The 27,995-nt window shown below is 47.8% G+C and overlaps 1 protein-coding gene across 1 annotated transcript; it reads left to right on the top strand.

Moving 5' to 3' along the window:
• Positions 1-2: 2 nt before the first annotated feature.
• Positions 3-27,926, top strand: neil1 (nei-like DNA glycosylase 1). The gene is made up of 9 exons (XM_080216036.1): positions 3-517; positions 4,165-4,284; positions 10,425-10,488; positions 13,867-13,966; positions 14,772-14,896; positions 16,875-16,902; positions 18,466-18,545; positions 23,343-23,559; positions 27,516-27,926. Exons 1-9 carry the CDS (start codon positions 45-47, stop codon positions 27,617-27,619), a joined length of 1,311 nt encoding a protein of 436 aa, XP_080072162.1. The 5' UTR covers positions 3-44; the 3' UTR covers positions 27,620-27,926.
• Positions 27,927-27,995: the final 69 nt, after the last annotated feature.

The raw sequence follows: 27,995 nt of genomic DNA, 5'->3' as shown, positions 1-27,995 counted from the left end.
GGTCCTGATAAACTTTTATCTTCATTTCTAGATTGAATTCTAACATGCCTGAAGGACCCGAGCTCCACTTGGCAAGCCAGTTCGTTAACCGGGTCTGCAGCGGCACTGTGTTTTCGGGGAGAGTGGAGAAATCGGCGGTGAGCAAAAACTGCGAGGTGCCTTTCAGCTGCGCCGCCTATCTCATCTCCGCGGTGTCCAGAGGCAAAGAGGTCAAGCTGACCCTTACCCCCATCAAGGAGGAGGATGGGAAGGAGGACACCAAGCTCGACGCGGCGGAGGGCGGGAACACCTTGCCGGCACCAATGGACATAACCTTCCGCTTTGGAATGTCTGGGTCCTTCAAGCTGACCAGTGAGGATGAGGTCCCCAAGCACGCTCACCTCAAGTTCTTCACCAAAGGGAAGCCCGTACAGGTGTTGTGCTTTGTTGACCCGAGGAGGTTTGGGAGCTGGGAGGTCAACGGGACCTGGCAGTTGGACAGAGGACCATGTGTGCTGCTGGAATATGAGAAGTTCAGGTAGAAGTGTCCCTTCTGTTTTCTCGCCCGCTATCCAGTGGGTGTGTGTCGTGAACTGTAACGGCTCCAGTGTATCTGCTTAACCCTTCAGAGGATCATAGAATCCCTACAGTTCAAAAGGAGGCCATTCTGCCCATGGGGTCTGTACTGGCCACAATCCCATCCAGGCCTTATTCCCGTAACCCCACACATTTACCTGCAAATCCCCATGACACTAAGAGGCAATTTAGCATAGCCAATCAACCTAACCCACACATTTTTGGACACTAAGGGGCAATTTAGCATGGCCAACCCACCTGACCCATGCATCTTTGGACACTAAGGGGCAATTTAGCATGGCCAACCCACCTAACCCATGCATCTTTGGACACTAAGGGGCAATTTAGCATGGCCAATCCACCTAATCTACACATCTTTGGACACTAAGGGACAGTTTAGCATGGCCAATCCACCTAATCTACACATCTTTGGACACTAAGGGACAGTTTAGCATGGCCAATCCACCTAATCTACACATCTTTGGACACTAAGGGACAGTTTAGCATGGCCAATCCACCTAATCTACACATCTTTGGACACTAAGGGACAGTTTAGCATGGCCAATCCACCTAATCTACACATCTTTGGACACTAAGGGGCAATTTAGCATGGCCAATTCACCTAACCCACACATCTTTGGAGTGTGGGAGGAAACTGGAGCACCCGGAGGAAACCCACGAAGACATGGGGTGAAAGTACAGACTCCACACAGACAGTGAGCTGAGGCTGGAATTGAACCCACGTCCCTGGCTTGGTGAGGCAGCAGTGCTAATCACTGTGCCGCCATCATCGTTGTATATATCTTTGAACGTATTCCATTCAATATTAGCACTAGACAGGGTAGATGGAGGGAGAATGTTCCTGATGGTGGGGGAGTCCAGAACCAGGGGTCACAGTCTGAGAATTCGGGGTAGAACATTTAGGACGGAGATGAGGAGACATTTCTTCACCCGGTGAGCCTGTGGAATTCATTACCACAGGAAGTAGTTGATGCCAAAGCATTGAATGTATTGAAGAGGCAGCTGGATATAGCACTTGGGGCGAACGGGATCAAAGGAGAAAGCAGGATTAGACTATTGAATTGGATGACCAGCTATGTTGATCAGATGTGCGGGTTAGGTGGATTGGCAATGCTAAATTGCCCCTTAGTGTCAGGGAAAGACCAGAACTCGAGGGCACAACCTCAGAGTGAAGGGACACTCCTTTAAAACAGAGATGAGGAGGAATTTCTTCACCCAGAGGGTGGTGAATCTGTGGAGCTCATTGCCGCAGAAGGCTGTGGAGGCCGGGTCATTGAGTGTCTTTAAGACAGAGATTGATAGGTTCCTGATTAATAAGGGGATCAGGGGTTATGGGGAAAAGGCAGGAGAATGGGGATGAGAAAAATATCAGCCATGATTGAATGGCAGAGCAGACTCGATGGGCCGAGTGGCCTAAATCTGCTCCTATAGTGGCTGGGCATTATGTTCATATGTATGTTTTGACTATGAATGTTGGCAAATCTTTCTTATCCACACACACGTGTGTGCTCGCACCTGGTGTTACTGCTTCATAGTTAAGAATTGGTGTCTTCCTTAAGGCAGCTGTGCTGAGGTTACAGACTGTCCTGACTGAGCTCCTGACTCGATCCCATCCGGAGGTTGAACATGTGGCCATTGTGATGTGTGTGTGCGCACGTGTGAACATGGGTGTGTCCATTTCCCGGAACACGGCTGTCGCCGGGGGGGTTTATAGTTTGAGGGGGCACCACTCCACATCAAGGCTGGCTGACCAGGAGCCTCTCCCGCTCTTGCACGCCAGCCAGTGGGTTTTTTTTGGAAGGATTTTGCAGGTTGACACTCGACCTGTTTGGCTGCATTATGAACACATCTTCCTTGGCTGTCTCATCCTGAGGTTGGACTCAAACCCGGAGTTTCCGGCTCAAAGGCAGGGACGCTAACCCCAGTGTACCACTAGAAGTTCTCTGCTGTCTGGTACACTGTGTGTAATATTGGCAGACTGACCTCTTACAGTGACTAAACCGAATGATTGGCATTTGTCTGACCTTCATCTCAGGCTCTGTACGCTTGGTTCTTGTCTTTTCATGTCTAAATTATTCCCACCCCTATCCCCAGCGTTAAGTAATGTGGTCCCGTCCATCCAGCCTGTAGTGAGGTCCAGCTCTGCTGGTTCAAGTCTCTTCCTTGTAGACCATTTGTTCTGAAATGTCCATCCACAACAGCGTACATGAGCTCTGCACCACTGCATGGCCAAATGACAATCTTTAAAAGCACTTGGACCACTGACATGCTCCTCTTGATCGCTGTATCTCCAGTACCTGGATCCCAGACTATGAAATTCCCTCCGTAATTCCCTCTACTCTCTCCCACCCCATCTCTGAGAATTCATTTTAACCCAGCTGGTATGTAGCCTACTCATCGCCTCTCCCTTGTTGCGCATCCATTTACCTTGCTTACAGCACGGCCATTCAGCCCATCAAATCAGTGCTGTTGTTTGTCCACATCATGGTTTTCCTGCCTCTCCCCTTCATCCGACTCCATCAGAATTTTGTTGTTCCACTGTTTTGCCCCCTCCATATTTACCTCGCCTCGCTTTAGGTTGGATCTCCGCTTTGCCTGGATGAGTTAGGGTTTGGTCTCCAATGACACTTTGAGAACTTGACTCCATTCAGGGCAAAGCAGCCCATTTGATTGGCATCCGTTCACCACCCTCCACTCCCAATACCATTGGCAGTGGCAGCATGGTGTGTGCCAACCACAAGATCCAGGAACTCACAGGGCTGTCTTGATGGCACCTTCCGAACATATGAACACTACCATCTAGAAGGACAAGGGCAGCAGATACATGGGAACACCACCGCCTGCAAGTTCCCCTCCAACCAACTCACCATCCTGACTTGGAAATATATCGGCTGTTCCTTCACAGTCACTGGGTCAAAATCCTGGAACTCCCTCCCTGACAGGATTAGTGCTGTAACAGTTAGCAATTTATTTATTTTTACTTATTCAGGATGGCACAGTGGTTGGCACTGCAACCGCTCATAGAGTACAGAGGGGAGAAGGAAGGAGAGGGTGGTTGGCAATGCAGCCCCACAGCACCAGGAACCCAGTTTCGATTCCCAGTTTGGGTCACTGTCTGTGTGGGGTTTGCACATTCTCCTCGTGTCTGTGTGGGTTTCCTCCAGGTGCTCTGGTTTCCTCCCACAGCACAAAGACGTGCGGATTAGGTGGATTGGCCATGCTAAATTTATTATTGGGATAAATGGGGTTACGGGAGTAGGGGCTAGGTGGGATTGTAGTTGGTGCAGATTCGATGGACCGAATGGCCTCCTTCTGGGATTTTATGAGTCTACTTTTTCCTTTGGTCATGATTTTCCAGCCCTTCCTGCCAGTGAGATCTTCCAGTCCCGCTGAAGGCGACCCCCACCCTGATGGACTCCTTGGCGAGTCAACAATAGACTTCGGATGGACTGGAAAATCCTGCCAATAGTGAGTTGCCTCTACTGCCGGAAAACACAGGAAAATCCCGGCCAAGGCTTTCCATCTGAGTCCAATTTAGTTTCTGCGGCGATCAGTTTAATTTTTATCCTTTCTTGTCATCTCTGTCAGGTCAAACGTGCTGTCAAATCTATCGGACAGAGCCTTTGACAAGCCAATCTGTGAAGTGCTGCTGAATCAAAAATACTTCAACGGAATCGGGAATTACCTTCGAGCAGAGATTCTGTTCAGGTGAGGAAGCGGAGATCTATGATTCTATTCGTTCATGGGATATGGGCACCGTTGGCTGGATCTGTATTTCTTGCCCATCTCTGAGGGCATTTAATTGTGAACCGCATTGCTGTGGCTCTGGAGTCACATGTAGGCCAGACTGGGTAAGGACAGCAGATTTCCTTCCCGAAACCTCGCATTAAGTTGATCTTTCTCTACACCCTGGCTATGACCATAACACTACATTCTCCTTTTCCTGCTCAATGAATGGTATGCTTTGTCTGTATAGCGCGCAGGAAACAATACTTCTCACTGTATTATTAATACATGTGACAATAATAAATCAAATCAAAAGGCAGAAACTCTCATGTTAAAGATGCTTGGATACGCATGGGGTGTAGTAAGCTGTATAGTGGACAGACCAATAGCTGGAAAGTGAGTTTAGCTGGATGGCACCTTGTTGGCACAATGAATGGGCAGCGCTCCCAAAGTTTGTGGCTCGTTCTACCAAATAAACCTGTTGGACTTTAACCTGGTGGTGTGAGACTTCCTACTGTCACCTTGTTGGCCAGCATTAACATGATATTTTCCTTCTCTATCAACAGTATGCTTTGTCTTTATAGCGCGCAGGAAACGATATTTTTCAGTATATACTATAGATGTGACAATAATAAATCAAATCTAAATCATAAAGGATGTAATCATAAAGAAGCAATTTCAGGATTTTTTTATGTTGGTTCATGGGGACATGGGTATCACTGGCTGGGCAGCATTTATTGCCCATCCCTATTTGCCCGAGGGCAGTTGAGAGTCAACCATATTGCTGTGGCTCTGGAGTCACATGTAGGCCAGACCAGGTAAGGACGGCAGATTTCCTTCTCTAAAGGACAGTAGTGAACCAGATGGGTTTTTCCGACAACTGTTTCATCAGTAGATTCTTAACTCCAGATTTTTATTGAATTCAAGTTCCACCATTTGCCGTGGTGGGATTCGAATCCTGGGTCTCTGGATTACTGGCCTACACCACGATGCCACTGATATAAAATACACATTTTATACTGACCCAATGTCCACTTCAGTCTTCAGTAATTGATGGGCATGGTCGAGGCTGGTCAGGTCTCAGGTGGGCACCGGGCAAACCTGACCAGTGTCCCACCCTTCCCACATGGAAGAACCTTTCTTACGGAGCAAGTGGTTAACGGGCATCCAATTGCACCAGCGGGAAGGGTCAGAGAATCCCACCCATCATTTTGGGAAGAGTGGAATGTGCAGAGGGATGTTTTGGTTTGAGGGGTTCGCTCCAGAGGAAAAGTTGAGGGCCCCTTTTGTTTTGGAGGTTCTGAGGAACCCCAATTTCAGCTTTTTCCAGAATGAAGAGTTACGGTAATCCCTACAGTGCAGAAGGAGGCCGTTCGGCCCATCGAGTTTGCACCAACAGCAATCCCAACCAGGCCCCACTCCCGTAACCTCACACGTTTACCCTAGCTAATCCCTCTGACACTAATGTAGTGTGGCCAATCCACCTAACCTGCATATCTTTGGAGTGTGCGAGGAAACCGGAGCACCCGGAGGAAACCCACGCAGACACGGGGAGAACGTGCAGAATCCACGCAGACAGTGAGCCAAGCCGGATGTATCACAGCTTGGTATGGCTCCTGCTCTGTCAGGATTGCAAAAAACTACAAAGGGTCATGGGCGAAGCCCAGTCCATCACGCAAACCAGCCTCCCATCCATTAACTCCGTCTACACTTCCCGCTGCCTTGGCCAGCATATTCTAAGACCCTACGCAACCCGGACATACTCTCTTCCGTCGAGAGAAAGATACAGAAGTCTGAGATCACGCACCAATCAACTCAAAAACAGCTTCTTCCCTAATGCCATCAGACTTTTGAATGCACACATCATAAATTGAGTTGATCTTTCTCTGCACCCTAGCTATGACTGTAACACTACATTCTGCACTCTCCTTTCTTTCTCTAAGAACGGTATGCTTTTTCTGTATAGCACACAAGAAACAATACTTTTTACTGTATCCCAATACATGTGACAATAATAAATCAAATCTAATGTGCCCTAAGTGTTCCCTAATTAGTCTGAGCTGCTCTTAATGTCAACTAAAGCATGCACTCAATTGTTACGGCATTCATACTATTAACACGAGCTATATATCTGAAATTAAGAATCTACTGAGGACCATTGTTAGCAGGAGAGAATCTCAAAGAAATCACTCAATGCTCAGGGTTGGTCCTCGCATCAAACGGTTTATTTTCGCCAGCAGGGCGATGTCTTCTGTTAAACCCAGTGCCTCTTTCCGACGAACAAAGAAAGAACATCCATTCGTATACATTTTTCAAATATCTATACAGCCCACCACTGGACATTATCCAAAAATAATTGATTACAGATTACATACAGTAGTCACATATCCAATGAAAAAGGCATTATGTAAGGTGGGCTTGTGCATGATCAGGTCTGGTCCCATGGATACATTATCAATATTATCTTTCTTTCTCCCATCTGGAGTCCTTGAGTGTACAATACTCCGTGTCCAGTGGGTCTCCTTATCATCTCCCGAGACTGTCCTCCCTAATCCTCCGTGTCTGGTTTTCATCTGAGACCTCAGGTCATAGACTGGTACCAGTCACCAGTATCTGTGGTCTATTGTACACGAGCTTGTGCTCAAGCCAGTTAATGGTGTTCAGGAATGTGGCTAAAAGCTAGCATCCATCTTGTGTTGTTTTAATATCCTGAGCTCCTGTTAACATGGTAGAGTTTTTATGCATGTCCTTTATGATTGTATAACGGTAATAAAGGCGACGGTGCAGAGGGACCTCGGGGTCCTTGTGCATGAGTCGCAAAAACCCAGCCTGCAGGTGCAGCAGGTGGTCAGGAAGGCGAATGGGATGCTGGCCTTCATAGCGAGGGGGATTGAATATAAAAGTAGGGAGGTCTTGCTGCAGCTGTATAGGGCATTGGTGAGGCCGCAGCTGGAGTACTGTGTGCAGTTTTGGGCGCCGCACCTGCGCAAGGATATTTTGGCCTTGGAGGGAGTGCAGAGGAGGTTTACTAGGCTGATACCGGAGTTGAGGGGGTTGAGCTATGAGGAGAGGCTGAATAAACTAGGCTTGTACTCGTTGGAGTTTAGAAGAATGAGGGGAGATCTCATTGAGACGTATAAGATGATGAATGGGATGGATAGGATAGAGGTGGAAAGACTCTTCCCGCTCAAAAAAGACAGTAGGACTAGGGGGCACAGCCTCAAGATAAAGGGGGGGCAGTTCAGAACGGAGTTGAGGAGGAACTTCTTCACTCAAAGGGTGGTGAATCTCTGGAATTCTCTGCCCGTTGAAGTGGTGGAGGCTGCCTCGCTAAATATTTTTAAGAAGCGGGTTGATGGGTTTTTGATAAGAGAGGGGATTAAGGGTTATGGGGAGAGGGCGGGAAAGTGGAACTGAGCCACGACAGATCAGCCATGATCTTATTGAATGGCGGGGCAGGCTCGAAGGGCCAGATGGCCTACTCCTGCTCCTATTTCTTATGTTCTTATGTTCTTAAATTCATACATTTTTATTATATACTATTTATTCCTACTAGTATAAATTGCTGTACAGGTACATTTGAAGATAAATTGTTATACAGGCACCTAAACCAAGGATATTGTTCCCTCTAAACCTATTCTTAAAATCTCCCTTCAACAACCATTAAACCATTGTTGATTGTCGTAAAAACCCATCAGGTTCACTAATGTCCTTTAGGGCAGGAAATCTGCCATCCTTACCCGGTCTGGCCTACATGTGACCCCAGAGCCACAGCAATGTGGTTGACTCTCAGAAAGGTAGGGGAGTCTAAAACTAGAGGGCAGAGAACGTAGAACATTACAGCACAGTAAAGGCCCTTTGACCCTCGATGTTACGCCAACCTGTGAAACCAATCTAAAGCCCATCTAACCTACACTATTCCAATATCATCCATACGTTTATCCAATGGCTATTTAAATGCCCTTAATGTTGGCGAGTCCACTACTGTTGCAGGCAGGGCATTCCATGCCCTTACTACTCTCTGAGTAAAGAACCTCCCTCTGACATCTGTCCTATATCTATCACCCCTCAATTTAAAGCTATGATTAGTTTAGGTTAGAGGGTCATTAGATTGGTTCCACTGGTCAGCGCAACATCGGGGGCCGAAGGGCCTGTACTGCGCTGTAATGTTCTATGTCCCCTCGTGTTAGCCATCACCATCCAAGGAAAAAGGCTCTCACTGTCCACCCTATCTAATCTCAGAGGGGAGAGATGCAAAAGTGTCCAGAGGGGCAATTTTTTCGCACTGAGGGTGGTGAGAATCTGGAACAAGCTGCCAGAGGTAGTAGTAGAAGCTTTTAAAAATCATTTAGTTAATTAACAGGGGCACAATGAGGATAGGGGATATGGGCCAAATGCAGGCAATTGGGATTAGCTTAGGGGCTTTAAAAAAAAGGCGGCATGGACAAGTTGGGCCAAAGGGCCTGTTTCCATGTTGCAAACCTCAATGACTCTATAACCGCCCTCGGGCAACAAAGGATGGGCAATAAATGCTGGCCAGCCATGCCCCATGAATAAGAACATAAGAACATAAGAAATAGGAGCAGGAGTAGGCCAACTAGCCCTTCGAGCCTGCCCCGCCATTCAATAAGATCATGGCTGATCTGTCGTGGCTCAGTTCCACATTCCCGCCCTCTCCCCATAACCCTTAATCCCCTCGCTTATCAAAAACCCATCAACCCGCGTCTTAAAAATATTTAGCGAGGCAGCCTCCACCACTTCAACGGGCAGAGAATTCCAGAGATTCACCACCCTTTGAGTGAAGAAGTTCCTCCTCAACTCCGTTCTAAACCGCCCCCCCCTTTATCTTGAGGCTGTGCCCCCTAGTCCTACTGTCCTTTCTGAGCGGGAAGAGTCTCTCCACCTCTATCCTATCCATCCCATTCATCATCTTATACGTCTCAATGAGATCTCCCCTCATTCTTCTAAACTCTAACGAGTACAAGCCTAGTTTATTCAGCCTCTCCTCATAGCTCAACCCCCTCAACTCCGGTATCAACCTAGTAAACCTCCTCTGCACTCCCTCCAAGGCCAAAATATCCTTGCGTAAGTACGGCGCCTAAAACTGCACACATGAATAAATAAAAAAATAAACAGCCTTGTCAACATGTACGATCTATATGGGGCAGAGAGAGGAGATTTTTAAGAATTTTCTCCCAGTTCTTGTTCCAACTTTTTCACTCATCCGTACAAGTTTATTACTGGCACCAACAATGTAAGGATTTGGTCTTTATAACAATGGCAGGTCTGGATTTGGTTAATGCCAGTAAATGCAGGACTTTGTAGATGCCTCTCATTGCAGCGGTGTGTGGATTGCAGTCAGGGGAATGGGGTATCCCATTCGGGGCATATCAACGAAGAACAGTACAGCACAGGAACAGGCCCTTCGGCCCTCCAAACCTGTGCTGATCATGATGCCTGCTTAAACTAAAACTGGATACACTCACAAAGTCCGTATCCTTCCATTCCCATCCTATTCATGTGTTTGCCTAGCTGCCCCTTAAATGCCGCTGTTGTACCTGCTCCCACCACTCGGGGGCAGCGCGTTCCAGACATTCACCATCCTCTGTGTAAAAAAAACTTGCCTCGCACATCTCTAAACTTCTCCCCAGGCACCTTAAACCCATGTCCCCTGGTACGTGATTATTCTACCCTAGGAAACAGCAGTTGACTATCCACTTTGATCTTGCCTCTCGTAATATCAGGTCGCCCCTCAACCTCCATCATTCCCAGTGAGAACAAACCGAGTTTATCCAAACGCTCCTCACAGCTACTACGCTCCGAACCAGACAATGTCCTGGTACACCTCTCCTGTACCCTCTCCAAAGCCTCCACATCCTTCTGGTAGTGTGGCGACCAGTATTGTACACAATATTACAAATGAGGCCTAACTAAGGTTCTGTACAGCTGCAGCATGACCTGCCAATTTTTGTACTCAACGTCCCAACCGATGAAGGCAAGAATGCCGTATGCGTTCGTTACTACTTTATCCGCTTGGATAAGGTACTCAAGGTAGAAGGGTTCTGTGAGATGGGCAAATGCTCAGAATAATTAATCTCTTTCTCTCTCCAATTTTGCTTTAGGTTGAAAGTTCCCCCTTTTGAAAAGGCGAGGACTGTGCTGGAACCTTTATTGTGCAAAGAAGTGGTAAGCTTTCAAATCTACCTGCACTGGTGCAATCCTAAGTTGGAGTGTTTGTGGTTTTGCTGTGTACTTTCACCATACAGTCACAATTCAGATAGTGCAAAGGCTCCATTGATCTCATAATAGCCAAAGCAGCACAAGTATAGAGAAGTGGGCTTTTAAAGGAATGTGCATCTGCTTAAGAAAATAAAATCCGCAATAGAAACTCCAAACTTTATATTATTTCATCTCAGCATGGATCCTGAGGTCTGCCCACGCTGGATACTGAGCGGTTTAGCATGGCGAGTGTTAGGGCAAGGGGTGGTAGTGGTAGGAAGGCGTGGGTTAGCATAAGTTGGCATGGTGCTATAAAGAGCCTTGGGGAGCGGGTGTAGGGACATAGATTGGCCTGGGGGACGTGAAAGGCATTCGGGAGTGGGGAGAGGGGCATAGGTTGGCAAGAAGGGTATGAGAGGTCATTGGAAGTGAGGAGAGGGCATAGGTTGGCGTGGTGTGTAGGAAAGGCCATTGGAAATGGGGAGAGGCCATAGGTTGGCATGGAGGGTAAGAAAGGCTAACAGGAGTGGTAAGGGAGCATAGCTTGGCATAGAGGGTATGAGTGACCAATGGAGGTAAGTAGAGGATCACAGGTGACATAAGGGTCCATCAAGGAGACACGAGGTGGCATGGGTTAGCATGATTGGGACATAAAGACATGCGGGGGGGTAAATGTGGTGAGGTTGGTAAGGGTTATTTTATTTTGCACTTTGGACTCATGGCACTTTTGGACAGTTGTGCCACACCCAACACCCAGCCTAGCTGGCAGCCTCTGGACCATTTCCACAGTGCATCCCCCTCCCCAACACCCCCCCCTCCCCACCATCCAAACCCCACTGCTGTCATTTCGCCTACCCACCCCCCACCGATCGAACATCCACATTCCAGAGCACGTCCTCCCGGCTCAGCTTTGTGGAGTGAGGAAGTCTTTCCCCCTTCATGCCCCCAGCCTGTGGGGAGTGAACGATCGGGCCACAGAATACTCTTGAGTTACTGGCCGATAGTGGGAAGAGCAGTTTGGGTGGAATACGGAATATCTCAGTCAATCGGCCTGATTCTATGGATGAATTGTAAGTCGGACATTGGGAGAGGTTGGTGGATATATCAGCCAGATTAAATTAGAATCATAAACTCCCTACAGTGCAGGAGGAGGCCATTCAGCCCGTCAAGACTGAACTGACAACAATCCATCCGGGCCCTATCCCCATAACCCCATGTATTCACCCTGCTAATCCTCCGACACTAGAGTAATTTAGCATGGCCAATCCCCCTAACCCGCACATCTTTGGACACTAAGGGGCAATTAAGGGGCGGAATTTTACTAGCATATCCACCCGAGGTTTGTACGATCCTGCCCGAGGCTAAGGAATGTCGTTCTCCGATTCTGGGGGCGGGCGTGCCAGTAAAATTCCGGCCTGTTTCTACCACACAAACGATACATTATGTGTTGGCGAGGGGCGGGTTTTTAAGTTGCTGAGTTGATGTGTTGATCCATGAATGATGCTGTTTAGCCTCAGCAGCCCTGCTTAAACTTGACCACCCCCTCCCCCGCCCCCTATCCAGCAGCGACCAAAATCCAGAGTCGGACTTCAAAGGTGAAAGCCATCTGCCACTCGTGCTTCTTTCTGGCAAGTTCTAACCCATTTTGCGCCCGTGTTTGTCCCACAGAATGTAGTTGTTTTGATATTTCATTCTCTCACATCTCGCTGCGGCATTGGACTCCACGTAGTTGCCTTTTGAATATTTCATATCCCCATCACTTATTGTCGGAATGTGAGGAATGGAATGTCCCATTGCTCTGGGGGAGGGGAGGAGCGATGTGTCTTATGCAGTGGCAAAACATCTAATTTTTAAAGTCTTTTAATTATCCTCAAGGGTACAATAGCTACAATCCTTGTGTTGTTTGGCTAGTCTGAAAGACGTGCTGGTTAAGTGCATTGGCCATGGTAAATTCTCCCTCAGTGTACCTGAACAGGCGCCAGAGTGTGGCAACTGGGGGATTTTCACAGTAGCTTCACTGCAGTGTTATATACGCCTACTTGTGACACTAATAAATAAGCATTTTAAACTCTTTTTTAAAATTCATTCATTTAATTTGGGTGGGGTTGACTGAGCCAGCGCTTATTGTACATAAAGTTATTGTTGGTATACACGAATATTGTAATGAAGTTACTGTGAAAAGATCACAGTGATGTGATGATACTGTGCCTTTGAGAAATATATTTTTGCCATGTTTCTTGTTAGGGGTAGGTTTAAAATTCAGTGCTGTTTCACACGTTGTCAATTTGTCTGCACCACACAGTTCACATGCTGAGAATGCAGGCTAATCATTGATTTTAGCTGGGGATGTGTTCGTTTGAATCCGAGTTAATGCATCTTTGTTTATTTCGGGTTTTTTTCCCCCCATGGGATTTCAGAGTAGGATTTTGACCAGGTTCATTGAGAGAGATAGCCATATGTTAGTAGGCGGAGCTGAACTTGCAGGAGAGATAGTGGATGTGATGTTACAGGCCATTTACAGCCCACTGCCACTACAAGCGAGGATGGAGAATTTGATGCTCAGCCAAATCTCCGTCCACTGCAGAGGGATATGACCGGCGCAACTTGTGGGCAGAAGGGCCTGTTTGTGCCCTAGTTTTTCTATGTTCTGTGGGACCGGAAAATCCCGTTGACGTGAATAGCTGGAATATAGTGTTCTTAAAAGCAAGAGCAGTTTCTTCCTGGTCCTTAAAGAATCACGAGATGTCTCTCTATCTGAATCTCTCTCTGGAGACTGCTATTTAGGGCTGTCAGAAGACCAGTGTCTCTCTGTCTCTGCCTCTCTCTCTCTCCCTGCCCCGCCCCCAAAGGCTCCAGGACTGTTAACAAGTAGCAGCACGTAAGTCTATGTGTCTCTAACTGATCTTGAAGTAGCGTTTAAGTCTATAAGAAGAATATTGTTTAAATTGGAGCTCATAGAGATGGGTTAGCAGTTAAGAAATGTATTTTGTTATGTTTAAGTATTTCAGTTGGTAAAAGTTAAGCTAATTCATTTGTTATAGCTAAACTGCATTGTTGAATAAAGTTTGTTTTGATAAAAGCTTCCTGGTGTGCCAATAGAATCACACCTGGAGTGAATCACCTTATCCTCACACTAATACTAAACACCAAAGCAGGATAGATTGGGATAGAAATTTGTTTGACAAGGCGAGATGACAAGACAACCTGAGTGGGAACAGACCTAACGTAGCTTTTTTAAGTCAAACAATTTTATTGTAAATCAACCGATTCCTTCCAACCTCGTTGTTGCTTTGAAGCAGTGTCAACATGTGTCTCTTAATATCCTCCCCTGCCTCTCGATTCCAGGCTGCTGAGCTGACTCTGAGCAAGAAACTAAAGTTGAAACTGGAGAATCCTGATCTTCTCGAGCTTTGTCACATGCTTCCGATGGAGGTCATTAATTTGGGTGAGTCGCTGTGTCTTTATGCACTCCTTCCCGTATCTCCAACACAAATGATACCACATCCATTGAATCCCTACAGTGATGGAAGAGGCCATTCAGCCCATTGAGTCTGTACCGACTCTCTGAAAGAGCCCACCACCACACCCACTTGCCCTATACCCATAAGCATGTCTATTTAGCATGGCCAATCCACCTAACCTGTACATCTTTGGACACTAAGGTGCCATTTAGCATGGCCAATCCACATAACCGGCACATCTTTGGACACTAAGGTGCCATTTAGCATGGCCAATCCATCTCACTTACACATCTTTGAACACTAAAGGGCAATTTATCATGACTAATCCAGCTAACATGTACATCTTTGGACACTAAGGGGCAATTTAGCATGGCCAATCCACCTAACCTGCACATCTTTGGACACTAAGGGGCAATTTAACATGGCCAAAAAGCCTAACTTACAGATCTTTGGACACCAAGGGACAATTTAGCATGGCCAATCCACTTAACCCGCATTGTCTTTGGACTGTGGAAGGAAACCAGAGCACCCGGAGGAAACCCATACAGACATGGGGAGAACGTGCAGACTTCACACAGACAATGACCTGAGGCCATAATTGAACTATGAGGCAGTAATGCTAACCACTGTGTACTGGAGCCACAGTTATAGATTGTAAGCAAGGTTGTGATTGTTGATTTGATGGCCTTTTCTGTCCCTCATTGAGAATGCCTGTTTTAAAGGAAGCTGTGATTTACCTGACACAAATGGAACAGTTTAACGCCCTCTCTGCCTCTCGCCCCACCACAGACGGCAAAGGCTACGACCCAGAGCATTCAGACGGCTCCTCTGCCTTTGAAAAGTGGCTGCGTTGTTATTATGTTGATGGGATGCAGTTGCTGCGTGACAGTAACGGGAGAACCATTTGGTTCCAGGTAAGTGGAGCGGTTTTACTGCCAGTTCGAAAGCTCTGTCTCACGTCAGCCACCTCTCCCTGCCCCGCGACAACCTCACAGGATGTGTTTCACACCATTCTGTGGCAGGTCCAGACTGTCTACTGACATGTTTCTGTGTGTAGTACCAGGTGAGATGAAAAATCATGGGAGGAGGCCATTCAGTCTGTCAGATTTGTGCCAGCCCTTAGAGCACTCCAATCAGTCCCACACTCATCTCTGCTCTTAGTGTTATAGAGTCTGTAAAGCTCAGAAGGAGGCCATTCAGCCCATCAAGTCTGTATCGACTCTCTGAAAGAACATCTTACCCAGGCATGTCCCCTCCCCATCCCCTGCCCCATCCTGTTTACTCTGCACATTTGGCATGGCCAATCCACCTAAACAACACATCTTTGACCACCAAGGGACAATTTAGCATGGCCAATCCATCTAACACAGTAAAAAGTCTGACAACACCAGGTTTTAGTCCAACCTATTTATTTGATAATATACTCACAAGCTTTCGAGGGACACCTACCCACATCAATCCATCTAACCCATACATCTTTGGAACTAAAGAGCAATTTAGCATGGCCAATCCGCCTAACCCATACATCTTTGACCACCAAGGGACAATTTAGCATGGCCAATCCACCTAACCCATACATCTTTGGAACTAAAGGGCAATTTAGCATGGCCAATCCACCTAACCCATACATCTTTGGAACTAAAGGGCAATTTAGCATGGCCAATCTTTCGGACTGTGGTAAGAAACAGGAGCACCTGGAGGAAACCCACGCAGATACAGGGAGAATGTGCAGAGCCTGCACAGACAGTGACCCAAGGCTGAAATTGAACCCGGGTCCCTGGCGCTGTGAGGCAGCAGTGCTAACCACTCTGCCACTTGGGTAAGACAACTTTCAGAGAATCAGTGCAGATTCAATGGGCTAGAGAGCCTCTATCTGCACTGCCGGGAATCTATGGTCCAAAACTCCTTATGACTTTGAACATATGATGATGATGATGATAAGGCAGTCCAGAGAAGGTTTGCTAGATTGACCCTGGGTATGGAGGGATTTTCTTATGAGGAGAGATAGAGTGCGTTGGGGCTGAACTCTTTGGAGTTTAGAAGAATGGGTGGCGACCTTATTGAGACAGATCGGATTCTCAGGGGGTTTGACAGGGTAGATGAGAGTTGTTTCCTGTTGTGGGAGAGTCTACAAGAGGAACCACTTCAGAGTAAGGTGGTTGCCTGTTCAAGATGGAGATGAGGAGGAATTTCTTCTCTGAGTGGGGAGTGAATCTGTGGAATTCTTTGCCGCAGGGTGCTGTAGAGGTTTAAGTATATTCAAAGTTGAGATAGACAGATATTTAATCAGCAAGGGAGTCAAGGGAATGGGGATAAGGCGGGAAAGTGGAGTTGAGGATTGTCTTTTCAGATCAGTTGTCATCTCATTGAATGATGGAGCAGACCTGATGGGCCAAATGGCCTGCTTGGGCCCCTATATCTTATGGTGCGAGGGGAACCACCTCAATGTTACATTTCTAAAGCTGACTAGTTAGAAAGAGGAATAACTGTTGTGAGTGAGCAAGAAATTGAGACTCAACTAAATGGCACGGTGGCACAGTGGTTAGGATTGCTGCCTCACAGCGCCGGGGACCCGGGTTCAATTCCAGCTTGGGGTGGCTGACTGTGTGGAGTCTGCACATTCTCCCCATGTCTACGTGGGTTTCCTCCCACAGTCCAAAACATGTGCAGGTTAGGTGGATTGGCCACGCTAAACTGCCCCTTAGTGTCAGGAGGATTGGCTAGGGTAAATACATGTGGATACGGGGATAGGGCCTGGGTGGGATTGTGGCCAGTGCAGGCTCAATGGGTTGAATGGTCTCCTTCTGCACTGGGCTGAATGGCCTATTGCTGTCCTATCCCATCCTGTGCTGTGGTTTAATTTAACAAACTTGTTTCTTGATTTTATTCCAGGGTAACCCAGGACCAATGGCACCAAAAGGTGAGAATGACTCGATTCTTTAAGTTCCTTTTCAGTTCCAGACTTATTATTTAAGAAAGAGAGAAAGACACGTGTTTGAGGTTCTCCTGAACCTGCCTCTGCTGCCGTGGGTACTGCTGCTGAGGTCCCGTTGCTGTTCTCACCTTTTTGTGGTATCTCCCCCACCCAGGCTCCTGCCCCCTGGCCCCCCGGTGGTGCAAATTAATTCTCATTTAGTTTATTTATTAGTAACATAAGTCGGCTTACATTAACACTGCAATGAAGTTACTGTGAAAATCCCCCAGTTCCGCGCTCCGGCGCCTGTTCGGGTACACTGAGGGAAAATTGAGCACCCAACCAGCATGTCTTTTGGACTGTGGGAGGAAACCGGGGCACCCGGAGGAAACCCACGCAGAGACGGGGAGAATGTGCAGACTCCATACAGACAGTGACCCGAGCTGGGAATCGAACCAGGGTCCCCGGCGCTTTGAGAACATCTTTTGCCTGGGCACTTGATGACTACCTTCTTCCCCTTCTCTCCATCCTCACCCTCAACCCACACCTCCAATCATAGAACCTCTACAGTGCAGAAGCAGGCCACTCAGCCCATCAAGTCTGCCTAATCCCTACAACCCCACGTGTTTACATCACCAATCCCCCTAATTTACTCATTTTGGGGCAATCTATCATGGCCAATCCACCTAACCTGCACATCTTTGGACTGTGGGAGGAAATAGGAGCACCCAGAGGAAACCCACTCAGACACGGGGGGGGAACGTTCTCCCTGTTGGAGCGACAGGGTAGCACCGTGGGTTAGCACTGCTGCCTCACAGGGTTGGATTCGCAGCGTGGGTCACTGTCTGTCTGGAGTCTGCACGTTCTCCCCGTGTCTGCGTGGGTTTCCTCCGGGTGTTCCGGTTTCCTCTCACAATCCAAAGATGTGTGGGTTAGGGTGATTGGCCGAGCTACATTGCCCCTTAGTGTCCCAGGATGCGTTGGTTAGAGGGATTAGCGGGGTAAATATGTCGGGTTAAGAGGATAGGGCCTGGGTGGGATTGTGGTCGGTGCGGACTCGATGGGCCGAATAGCCTCCTTCTGCACTGTAGGATTCTCTGATTTTCGCCTTTTTGTTCCATTGTGCTTGTAAAACCATTGGCATCAAATGCTTTGATTGTCCGTCAACTCCCATTTAGTCAGTTCAGTGTGTGTGGGGGCTGGACCCCTTCCTTAGCAGTGAGGCTCCACTTGTGACTGTATTCTTTAACACCAAATCTTCTCCCTTTCTCTCTCTCCTCCTCCCCCTCTCTCCCTCCCCCTCACTCCTTCCCCCTCCCTCCTTCCCCTCCCTCCCTCCACCTCGCTCCCCCATCCCTCCACTTCCCTCTACCTCCCTCTCCCTCCCTCTCCCTGTCTCTCCCTCTCCCTCCCACTCCCTCTCTCCCCCTTCCTCTCCCTCCCTCCCTCTCCCACTCCCTCCCACTCCCTTCCTCTCCCTCCCTCTCCCTCCCTCCCCCTCCCTCTCTCTCCCTCCCTCCCCCTCCCTCTCTCTCTCCCTCTCTCCACACCCCTCCCACCGGCTCGAAGCATCTAAAACTCCCAAAGCCAAGTCGTGGAGAAGGAAGGCAGTGGATGAAAGTGGAGAAAAGTCATTATTATCACCTGAGGTGAGGTTCATTTCAAGTTAAAGTTTATTAAGTAGGTTTTCATTAACGCTGCAACGTTCCCTAGTTGCCACATTCCGGCTCCTGTTCGGGTTCACTGAGGGAGAATTTAGCACGGCCAATGCACCCTAACCAGCACGTCTTTCGGACTGTGGGAGGAAACCGGAGCCCCCGTTGGAAACCCACGCAGACACGGGGAGAATGTACAGACAGTGACCCGTGGCTGGAATCGAACCCGGGTCCCTGGCACTGTGAGAAAGAGTACATAGCATAATTGGTCCCAGCCATATTAATGTGATGAGTGTTTATAAATAACCACGTCTGACTGGAATTCTCTACCACAGAAGGGTATGGAGGCCAAGTGACTGCATGTATTCAAGAAAGAGATCGATTTTTTTTCAGATTGAAATAGCACCAAGGGAGATGGGCAGATACAGAGACAGAGCATCTGCCATGATCATAACACCGTGACACAGCGGTTAGCACATCTTGGGACACTAAGGGGCAATCTAGCATGGCCAATTCACCTAATCTATACATCCGGTAACACAGTGGTTAGCACTGCTGCCTCACTGCACCAGGGACCTGGGTCTGATTCCTGGCTTGGGTCACTGTCTGTGCAGAGTTTGCACATTCTCCCCGTGTCTGCATGGGTTTCCTCCGGGTGCTCCAGTTTCCTCCCACGCACAGTCCGAAAGACATGCTGGTGAGGCGCATTGGCCGTGCTAAGTTCTCCCCCAGTGTACCCGAACAGGTGCCGGAGTGTGGCAACTAGGGGATTTTCACAGTAACTTCATTGCAGTGTTAATGTAAGCCTACTTGTGACGCTAATAAATAAATTTTATAAAGAGCAGGCTCGGAGGGCCGAATGGCCTACTCCTTGTTTCTATATTTTATTAACAAGAGTTGTCATGAGTCCGCTTAAAAGTTTATTCATTGTCACGAATACTGGTTAGAATGTGAGTCTTTACAGCTAACCAAGTCTGAAAGGTACAGACAATGTGAGTGTCAGTCTAACGCCGGCATCGCCACATCCTGAAAAGCAGGATGGGAGAACTGCCCCCAGGATGGATGAAGAGTTACATTTTTTATTTCCAGACCAAAAACCCTGGGGCGGACTTTTACACAAGTTCAATTTTTCCACAAGTGTACAGGGTATCCCTATTCCTCAGCTCTGACGCGTCCTATCGAAGGAATCCTGCGTGTCGAGAATTATGTGGTAAATGGGATGACTTCATCTTAGGCCTGAGGTTCCTGGTTTTCTCAAATATTTCACACCGATCTAACCCAATTGTTGAAAATAGATCCCAGACACTGTTCCCAGCCAGTTCCTTACCGAAACCAAGAGGTCCCACATGTCTATAAATTAAAAATGCACAGAAAAAAATCTCGTTACAATGTGAAAGCTTATTTAACCCCTTAGTTTGTCTTGTGCTGATGGAAATGTACTGGTTTCTTAAGACAATTAAACAAAAAAGTCAATCTTGGGCATCATTGGCATTTAGAATCATAGAAACCCTACAGGGCAGAAAGGGGCCATTTGGCCCATCGAGTCTGCACCGACCACAATCCCACTCAGGCCCTACCCCCATATCCCTACACATTTACCCTCTAACCTACGCATCTCAGGACCCTAAGGGGCAATTTTTACCACGGCCAATCAACCTAAGTCTCTCATCTTTGGACTGTGGGAGGAAACCGGAGCACCCGGAGGAAACCCACGCAGACACGAGGAGAATGTACAAACTCCAGACAGACAGTGACCCGAGCCGGGAATTGAACCCAGGTCCCTGGAGTTGTGAAGCAGCCGTGCTAACCACTGTGCTACCATGCCACCCTGTGTTGGCAAGACTGGCCTCTTGGCAACACGGAAAGCCATGGGTGTATTGGGGACAGGGCATGATGAAATTGGATATGGGGTGGAAGGCAGAGTTCAGTCTAATGGTTACCTTTCAGCAGGTGGTGTTTGCAAGAGGATGTCAGAGAGTCATAGAGATATACAGCACAGAAAAAGGCCCTTCGGCCCAACCCGTCCATGCTGACCAGGTTTCATAGAATCTTACAGTGCAGAAGGAGGCCATTCAGCCCATTGAGTATGCACTGACCACAATCCCACCCAGATCTATTCCCCATAACCCCTTACATTTTCCTTAGTTAGTCCCTCTGACAGTAAGGAGCAATTTGGCATGGCCAATCCACCCTAACCAGCACCTCTTTCGGACCGTGGGAAGAAACCAGAGCACCTGGAGGAAACCCACGCAGACACAGGGAGAATGTGCAAACCCCACGCAGATAGTGACCCAAGACTGGAATTGAACCCGGGTCCCTGGCGCTGTGAGGCAGCAGTGCTAACCACTGTGCCACCCCTAACCACTGTGCCACCGTGCAGCTAATTTCAAAGATTTCAGATGATGCAAATCTCAAGAATATAGTGAACAATGAGGGAGATTGGAACAGACTTTAGGAGAACACACAGGCTGGCAAAGTGGGCGGATGCAATTTTAAGTTTATTTATTATTGTCACAAGTAGGCTTACATTAACGCTGCAATGAAGTTACTGTGAAATTCCCCTAGTTGCCACACTCCGGCGCCTGTTCAGGTACACTGAGGGAGAATTTCGCACGGCCAACGCACCTAACTAGCACGTCTTTCGGATTGTGGGAGGAAACCGGAGCACCCGGAGGAAACCCACACAGACACGGGGAGAATGTGCAGTCTGTGCACAGACAGTGACCCGAGGCTGGGATTGAACCCAGGTCCCTGGCGCTGTGAAGCAGCAGTGCTATCCAATTGGCCTGCCAATATCTTTGGCAGGCTAAGTAGAGAAACCTGTTTCAAATAAAGAGCTTCAGGCATCCGTGCCTTTATTACTCGTGGAATTGAATCGAGGAGCGAGGAAGTGCTATCTGATAAAGCATTCATTAGAAAGCATTGCTCTGCCTTTAGCTGGAGTATTGTAGAATCATAGATTCAGAAGATTGATATAATGCAGAAGGAGGCCTTTCGGCCCACCCAGTTTGCACAACCAACAATCCCACCCAGACCCTATCCCCATTATCTCATGTATTTACCCTGTTAATCCCCCTGACAATAAGGGGCAATTTAGCATGGCCAATCCACCTAACCTACACATCTTTAGACACTAATGGACTATTTAGCATGGCCAATCCACCTAACCTACACATCTTTAGACACTAATGGACTATTTAGCATGGCCAATCCACCTAACCTACACATCTTTAGACACTAATGGACTATTTAGCATGGCCAATCCACCTAACCTGTATGTCTTTGGACACTTGCAAAAGAAGGCAACGTGAAGAAATACTATTTAACACAGTGAGTTGCTGTGCAGCCTGAAGGGTGGGAGAAGCAGATTCAATAATAACTTTTATAAGAAGCTTGGATAAATACTCGGAAGGAAAAAGTATTGTAAAGTTAAAGTTTATTCATTAGTGCCACAATTAGGCTTACGTTAACACTGAGATGCAGTTACTATGAGAATTCCCTAGTCATCACACTCCGGTGCCTGTTCGGGTTACACTGAGGGAGAATTTAGCATGGTCAGTGCACCCTAACCAGCACGTCTTTCAGACTGTGGGAGGAAACTGGAGCACCCAGAGGAAACCCACGCAGACACAGGGAGAATGTGCAGACTCCACACAGACAGTGATCCAATCTGGGAATCGAACCCGGGTCCCAGGGGCTGTGAGGCCACAGGGCTAACCCACTGTGGGGTTGGGAGAAAGAATGAGACTTATTGGATTCCAGTACCAAAGACCCAGTGGAGACATGATGGACCATCTAGGCTCCTTTTGTGCAGGGTCATTTTTATTGCCTTTGGGAAGGGGGGGATGACCTTCCCCCTTGTGCCATAGTGTGGATAAACCCACAGTGCTGGTCGGTGGAAAGTAGTCTAATCATATTGTCACTGGACTAGTAACCCAAAGACCCAGGGTAATGCTCTGGGGATTGAGGTTTAAATCCCACCGTGGCAGATGGTGAAGTAAAAATCAGAAATTAAAAGTCTAATGATGACCATGAAATGATTGTCGTTAAAAACCCATCTGGTTCACTAATGCCCTTTAGGGAAGGCAATCTGCCCTCCTTACCCGGTCTGGCCTACCCGTGACTCCAGAGCCACAGCAATGTGATTGACTCTTCACTGCCCCCTCGAGGGCAACTAGGGATGGACAATCTGTGCTGGCCCGGCCCATAAAAGAATTAATTTTTTTTTTTGAAAGCAGCGACAAAGGGGAACAGTTAGGTATGTTATATGTGGGATCTTGCTGTGCGCTGTTGGCTGCTATGCCGCCCCCATCACAACAGTGACTGCATCACAGCAATGCTGTGTAACACTGTGGGGGCATCCTCGGGACGTGAAGGGCGCTAGATAAATCATAGAATCTCTACAGTGCGGAAGGAGGCCGTTCGGCCCATCGAGTATGCACCAACCACAATCCCAGCCAGGCCCTATCTCATAACCCCAGGCATTTACCATGGCTAGTCCCCCTGACAGTAAAGGTCAATTTAGCACGGCCAATCCACCTAACCCGCACATCTTTGGACTGTGGGAGGAAACTGGAGCATCTGGAGGAAGCCCATGCAGACACGAGGAGAATGTGCAGACTACACACGCAGTGACCCAAACCGGGAATTGAACCCGGGTCCCTGGTGCTGTGAAGCAGCTGTGCTAACCACTGTGCCACCATGCCACCCAAAATGCCAGTTATTTCCTGGTAATGTGCTAGGCCTTGGTCCCCCAACTGTTGACCATGGGATTTTTTCTGTTGTTGCCAGGACTCTAAACCCAGGAAAGGGAAAGTGAAGCCGGAGCGGCAGAAGACTCCAAAGGTCCCAAAGGATCTTCCCCAGAAGCGGCCTCGGAGCGCCAAAGCGGCTAAGGAGCAAATCGCGGAGGGGCTGCAGACGGACGCGGGAACAGGGAAGAGGACAACTCGCCGCAGCAGGAAGAGAATGGCAGCAGAACCATCGCCTCCAGCAGAAGCTGCAAAAGGTAATAGTGTGAACAGTCAGGCGACAAGGCAGAAAACCCTGGAGTTATAGCCAGAGGCATCAGGATGGCACAGTGGTTAGCACTGCTGCCTCACAGCAACAGGTATCCGGGTTCGATTCCCAGCTTGGGTCACTGTCTGTGTAGAGTCTGCACATACCCCAAGTGTCTATGTGGGTTTCCTCCGGGTGCTCCAGTTTCCTCCCACAGTCTGAAAGATATGCAGGTTAGGTGGATTGGCCATGCTAAGTTGTTCCTTAGCGTCCAAAGATGTGTAGGTTAGGTAGATTGGTCATGCTAAATTGTCCCTTACTGTCCAAAGACGTGCTGGTTAGGTGGATTGGCCATGCTAAATTGTCCCTTAGTGTCCAAAGACGTGCTGGTTAGGTAGATTGGCCATGCTAAATTGTCCCTTAGTGTCCAAAGATGTGCAGGTTAGGTGGATTGGCCATGCTAAATTGTCCCTTAGTGTCCAAAGATGTGCAAGTTAGGTGGATTGGCTATGCTAAATTGCCCCTTATTGTCCAAAGATGTGCAAGTTAGGTGGATTGGCTATGCTAAATTGCCCCTTATTGTCCAAAGATGTGCGGGCTTGAGGGCTTGGCCAAGCTAATGCATGGGGTCATGGGGATAGGGCGGAGAGTAGGCCTGAGTAAGATAGAGGGGAAATATTTCTCTCCAGCCCGCCCCTGGATTGTAGCGGGGGGGTGGGAGGGTGGGGAGCATGCATAGGTCCACTAACCTCGAATGGGATTTTCCGATTTTGGCCAGAAGAGCCTGCCCAGAGAATCAGTGCAGGATTGATGAGCTGAATGGCCTCTGCTGCACTGTAGGGGTTCTATGATTTGAACTGCATTCCCTGTGGAAAATTTAGTAAACAAACACCGGGGTGGGGGGGGGGGGCAAATCTTAACTTCACTTATAAATCAAATGAAAAATCAGATCATTTCTTATGTGAGAAATAAAAGAATGACCAGGAGGTAACTAAGCATGTAGATGAAGGTAGAGCAGTTGATGTTGTATACGTGGATTTTAGTAAGGCGTTTGATAAGGTTCCCTGTGGTAGGCTCATGAAGAAGGTAAGATGGTGTGGGATAGAAGGAAATTTGGCCGATTGGATAAGTAACTGGCTGTCTCATAGAAGACAGAGGGTGGTGATGGATAGAAAATTTTCAGACTGGAGGCCAGTTACTAGCAGTGTACCACAGGGATCAGTGCTGGGTGCTCTGCTTTTTGTGATTTTTATCAATGACTTGGAAGAGGGGGCTGAAGGGTGGGTTAGTAAATTTGCTGATGACGCCAAGATTGGTGGAGTAATGGATGAGGTAGAGGGCTCTTGCAGGCTGCAAAGAGACATTGATAGGATGCAGAGCTGGGCTGAAAAGTGGCAGATGGAGTTTAACCCTAATAAATACGAGGTGATTCATTTTGGTAGGACAAACTTGAATGCAGATTACAAGGTCAATGGCAGGGTCTGAGGAATGTGGAGGAACAGAGAGATCTTGGGGTTCATATCCACAGATGCCTGAAGGTTGCCACTCAAATGAATAGAGCCGTAAAGAGGGCTTATAGTGTGTTAGCGTTTATTAATAGGGGGTTAGAGTTTAAGAGCTGTGGGGTTATGCTGCAACTATTACCAGACCTTGGTGAGACCACATTTGGAATATTATGTGCAGTTCTGGTGACCTCACTATAAGAAGGATGTGGAAGCATTGGAGAGAGTGCAGAGGAGATTTACCAGGATGCTGCTTGGTTTGGAGGGTAGGTCTTATGAGGAAAGATTGAGGGAGCTGGGGCTTTTCTCTTTAGAGTGAAGGAGGATGAGAGGCGACTTAATAGAGGTTTATAAGATGATGAGGGGGATAGATAGAGTGGACGTGTAGAGACTGTTTTCTTGGGTGGATGTAGCTGTTAGTAGGGGACATAACTATAAGCTTCATGATGGGAGATATAGGAGGGATGTCCGAGGTAGATTCTTCACTCAGAGAGTGGTTGGGGTGTGGAATGCACTGCCTGCTGTGATAGTGGAGTCGGACACTTCAGAAACTTTCAAGCGGTTATTGGATAGGCACATGGAGCACACCAGAATGATAGGGAGTGGAATAGCTCGATCTTGGGTTTGGACATAGCTCGGCACAACACTGAGGGCCGATGTACTGTTCTATGCTGTGTCACCCCCTAAAGTAGCCATTAATCTCGATAATGCAATGGGTTTGAACCTGTTTGCGTTTTGAGCAGACGCCTCCTCCCAGCTTCAAGGCAGCTTTTGAAGCGAGCTTTCATTGAACATTTCGGTTTATTTACAGTGACTCTTGACAAGAGTCTTTGGTGACCTAGATTACTGGGGAGCTCAGCGGGTTAGAGATCTGTGCTTTCATCTGCGACGCTGACAGCGACTTGGCACCTTCCTCAGAAAGAGAGACGCGGCTCCGACACACTCGAGACGGGAGTGAGGTCAGATGGGTTGGTTCCTTTTGGCAGGTCGCTGAGGATCTGTGGGACCAAAATACCTGGAAGTCTTTTTAATCTCACCCCCTCCCCTCAGAATATCATTCAGATTTTCTGTGATTGGTTATTTAGTTTATTTATTAGTGTCACAAGTCAGCTTACATTAACACTGCAATGAAATTACCATGAAATTCCCTAGTCGCCACACTCTGGCACCTGTTCAAGGACCCCACACACCCTGGACATTCTCTCTTCCACCTTCTTCCTTTGGGAAAATTATACAAAAATCTGAGGTCACGTACCAACCGACTCAAGAACAGCTTCTCCCCTGCTGCCAACAGACTTTTGAATGGACCTACCCTGCATTAAGTTGATCTTTCTCTGCACCCTAGCGATGACTGTAACACTACGTTCTGCACCCTCTTCTTTCTTTCTCTATGAACAGTATGCTTTGTATAGCACGCAGGAAGCAATACTTTTCACTGTATTTTAATACCTGTGACAATAATAAGTCAAATCAGTACACTAAGGGGCAATTTAGCACGACCTAACCTGCACGTCTTTTGGACTGTGGGAGGAAACTGGAGCACCCGGAGGAAACCCATGCAGACACGGGGAGAATGTGCAAACTCCACACAGACAGTGACCCAAGCCAGGAATTGAACCCGGGGCGCTGTGAGGCAGTAGTGCTAACCACTGTGCCACCACCCTCTCCTTCCTCCTCCCCTGTGTACTCTATGAGTGGTATGTTTTGTACTTTTAACTGTATCCCAAACCAAATCAAAACTTGTTCTGTTAGCCGCACATGTTAAAGGCTTCTGTCTGCCCAGATTATTGGATGGAATAGACTCAAAGGAAGAAAGTAGAGCCTGTGACTGAAATTGGCTTGACTGCTTAAGATCTCTGATGAATGGGCAAATTGGAAGCACGTTTTGTCATCCTGAACGCCGTCTGCGACAGAACTACAGCATCTACAACCCGATACAGTGATCGAAGCAGATACCTACCCAGCCAAACTCTCTGCCCTGGTCAAATTTCTATTACTTTACAGATGATGATTATTTTTATTTATAAAATTTTAAAGTTTTTATTTTATTAGTCACGAGTCGGCTTACATTAACATTGCAATGAAGTTACTGTGAAATTCCCCTAGTCGCCACACTCTGACGCCTTTGGGGACACTGAGGGAGAATTTAAAGTTTTATTAGTCACAATTAGGCTTACGTTAACACTGCAATGAAGTTACTGTGAAAATCCCCTCGTCGCCTGTTCGGGTACACTGAGGGAGAATTTAGCATGGCCAATGCACCCTAACCGGCACATCCTTCAGACTGTGGGAGGAAACCGGAGCACCCGGAGGAAACCCACGCGGACACGGGGGGAATGTGCAGACTCCGCACAGTCACCCAAGCCGCGAATCGAACCCCGGGTCCCTGGCGCCGTGTGGCAGCCACTGCACCACTCAGGTGTGTTGCTCCTGATGTTATTTGTCTCTCTCTCTTGTTCCGCAGAATCCGAAATCCCAAACAAGCGACCGAGGAAATCCAGGACCAAATCGGGAAAGGGACAAAAAGCCCCACTCGAAAGGACAAATCCTGGGGAATCCTTGGATTGAATTGGTTTTATCAGGATACAGACAGAAAGGGATTGGATGAAGATGAGTAGAGAGGGTGGACAGTACCAACAGACAGTGGACGGGGACCTCTTTGACCCAAGATGGCTGTTGGGGTTCAGTGCCTAGACAATAACAAAGCCTGGAACTTTCCAAAACTGTAGCATCCTATCCCTCCTGTCTCAGAATGCACAGGTTAAGACTGACCTCAAAAAAGGAACAGAAATGTCTTTTTTTAAAAAGTATATTCTATTTTTTTAGTGTAAGCCTAGTTGTTTTTTAATCGTAATAAAATCAAATCAAAAGTTTATTTATGAGTGTCACAAGTAGATTTACACTGCATCGGACAGAGACGTGTGCACCAGTCAGCACGGAGACA

This window comes from Carcharhinus amblyrhynchos, chromosome 32, assembly GCF_965287045.1.
Source record: "Carcharhinus amblyrhynchos chromosome 32, sCarAmb.v2.hapA, whole genome shotgun sequence".
Taxonomy (NCBI): domain Eukaryota; kingdom Metazoa; phylum Chordata; class Chondrichthyes; order Carcharhiniformes; family Carcharhinidae; genus Carcharhinus; species Carcharhinus amblyrhynchos.
The sequence above is the reverse complement of the archived record's forward strand: the minus strand, read 5'-3'. Positions and strand labels throughout refer to the sequence as shown.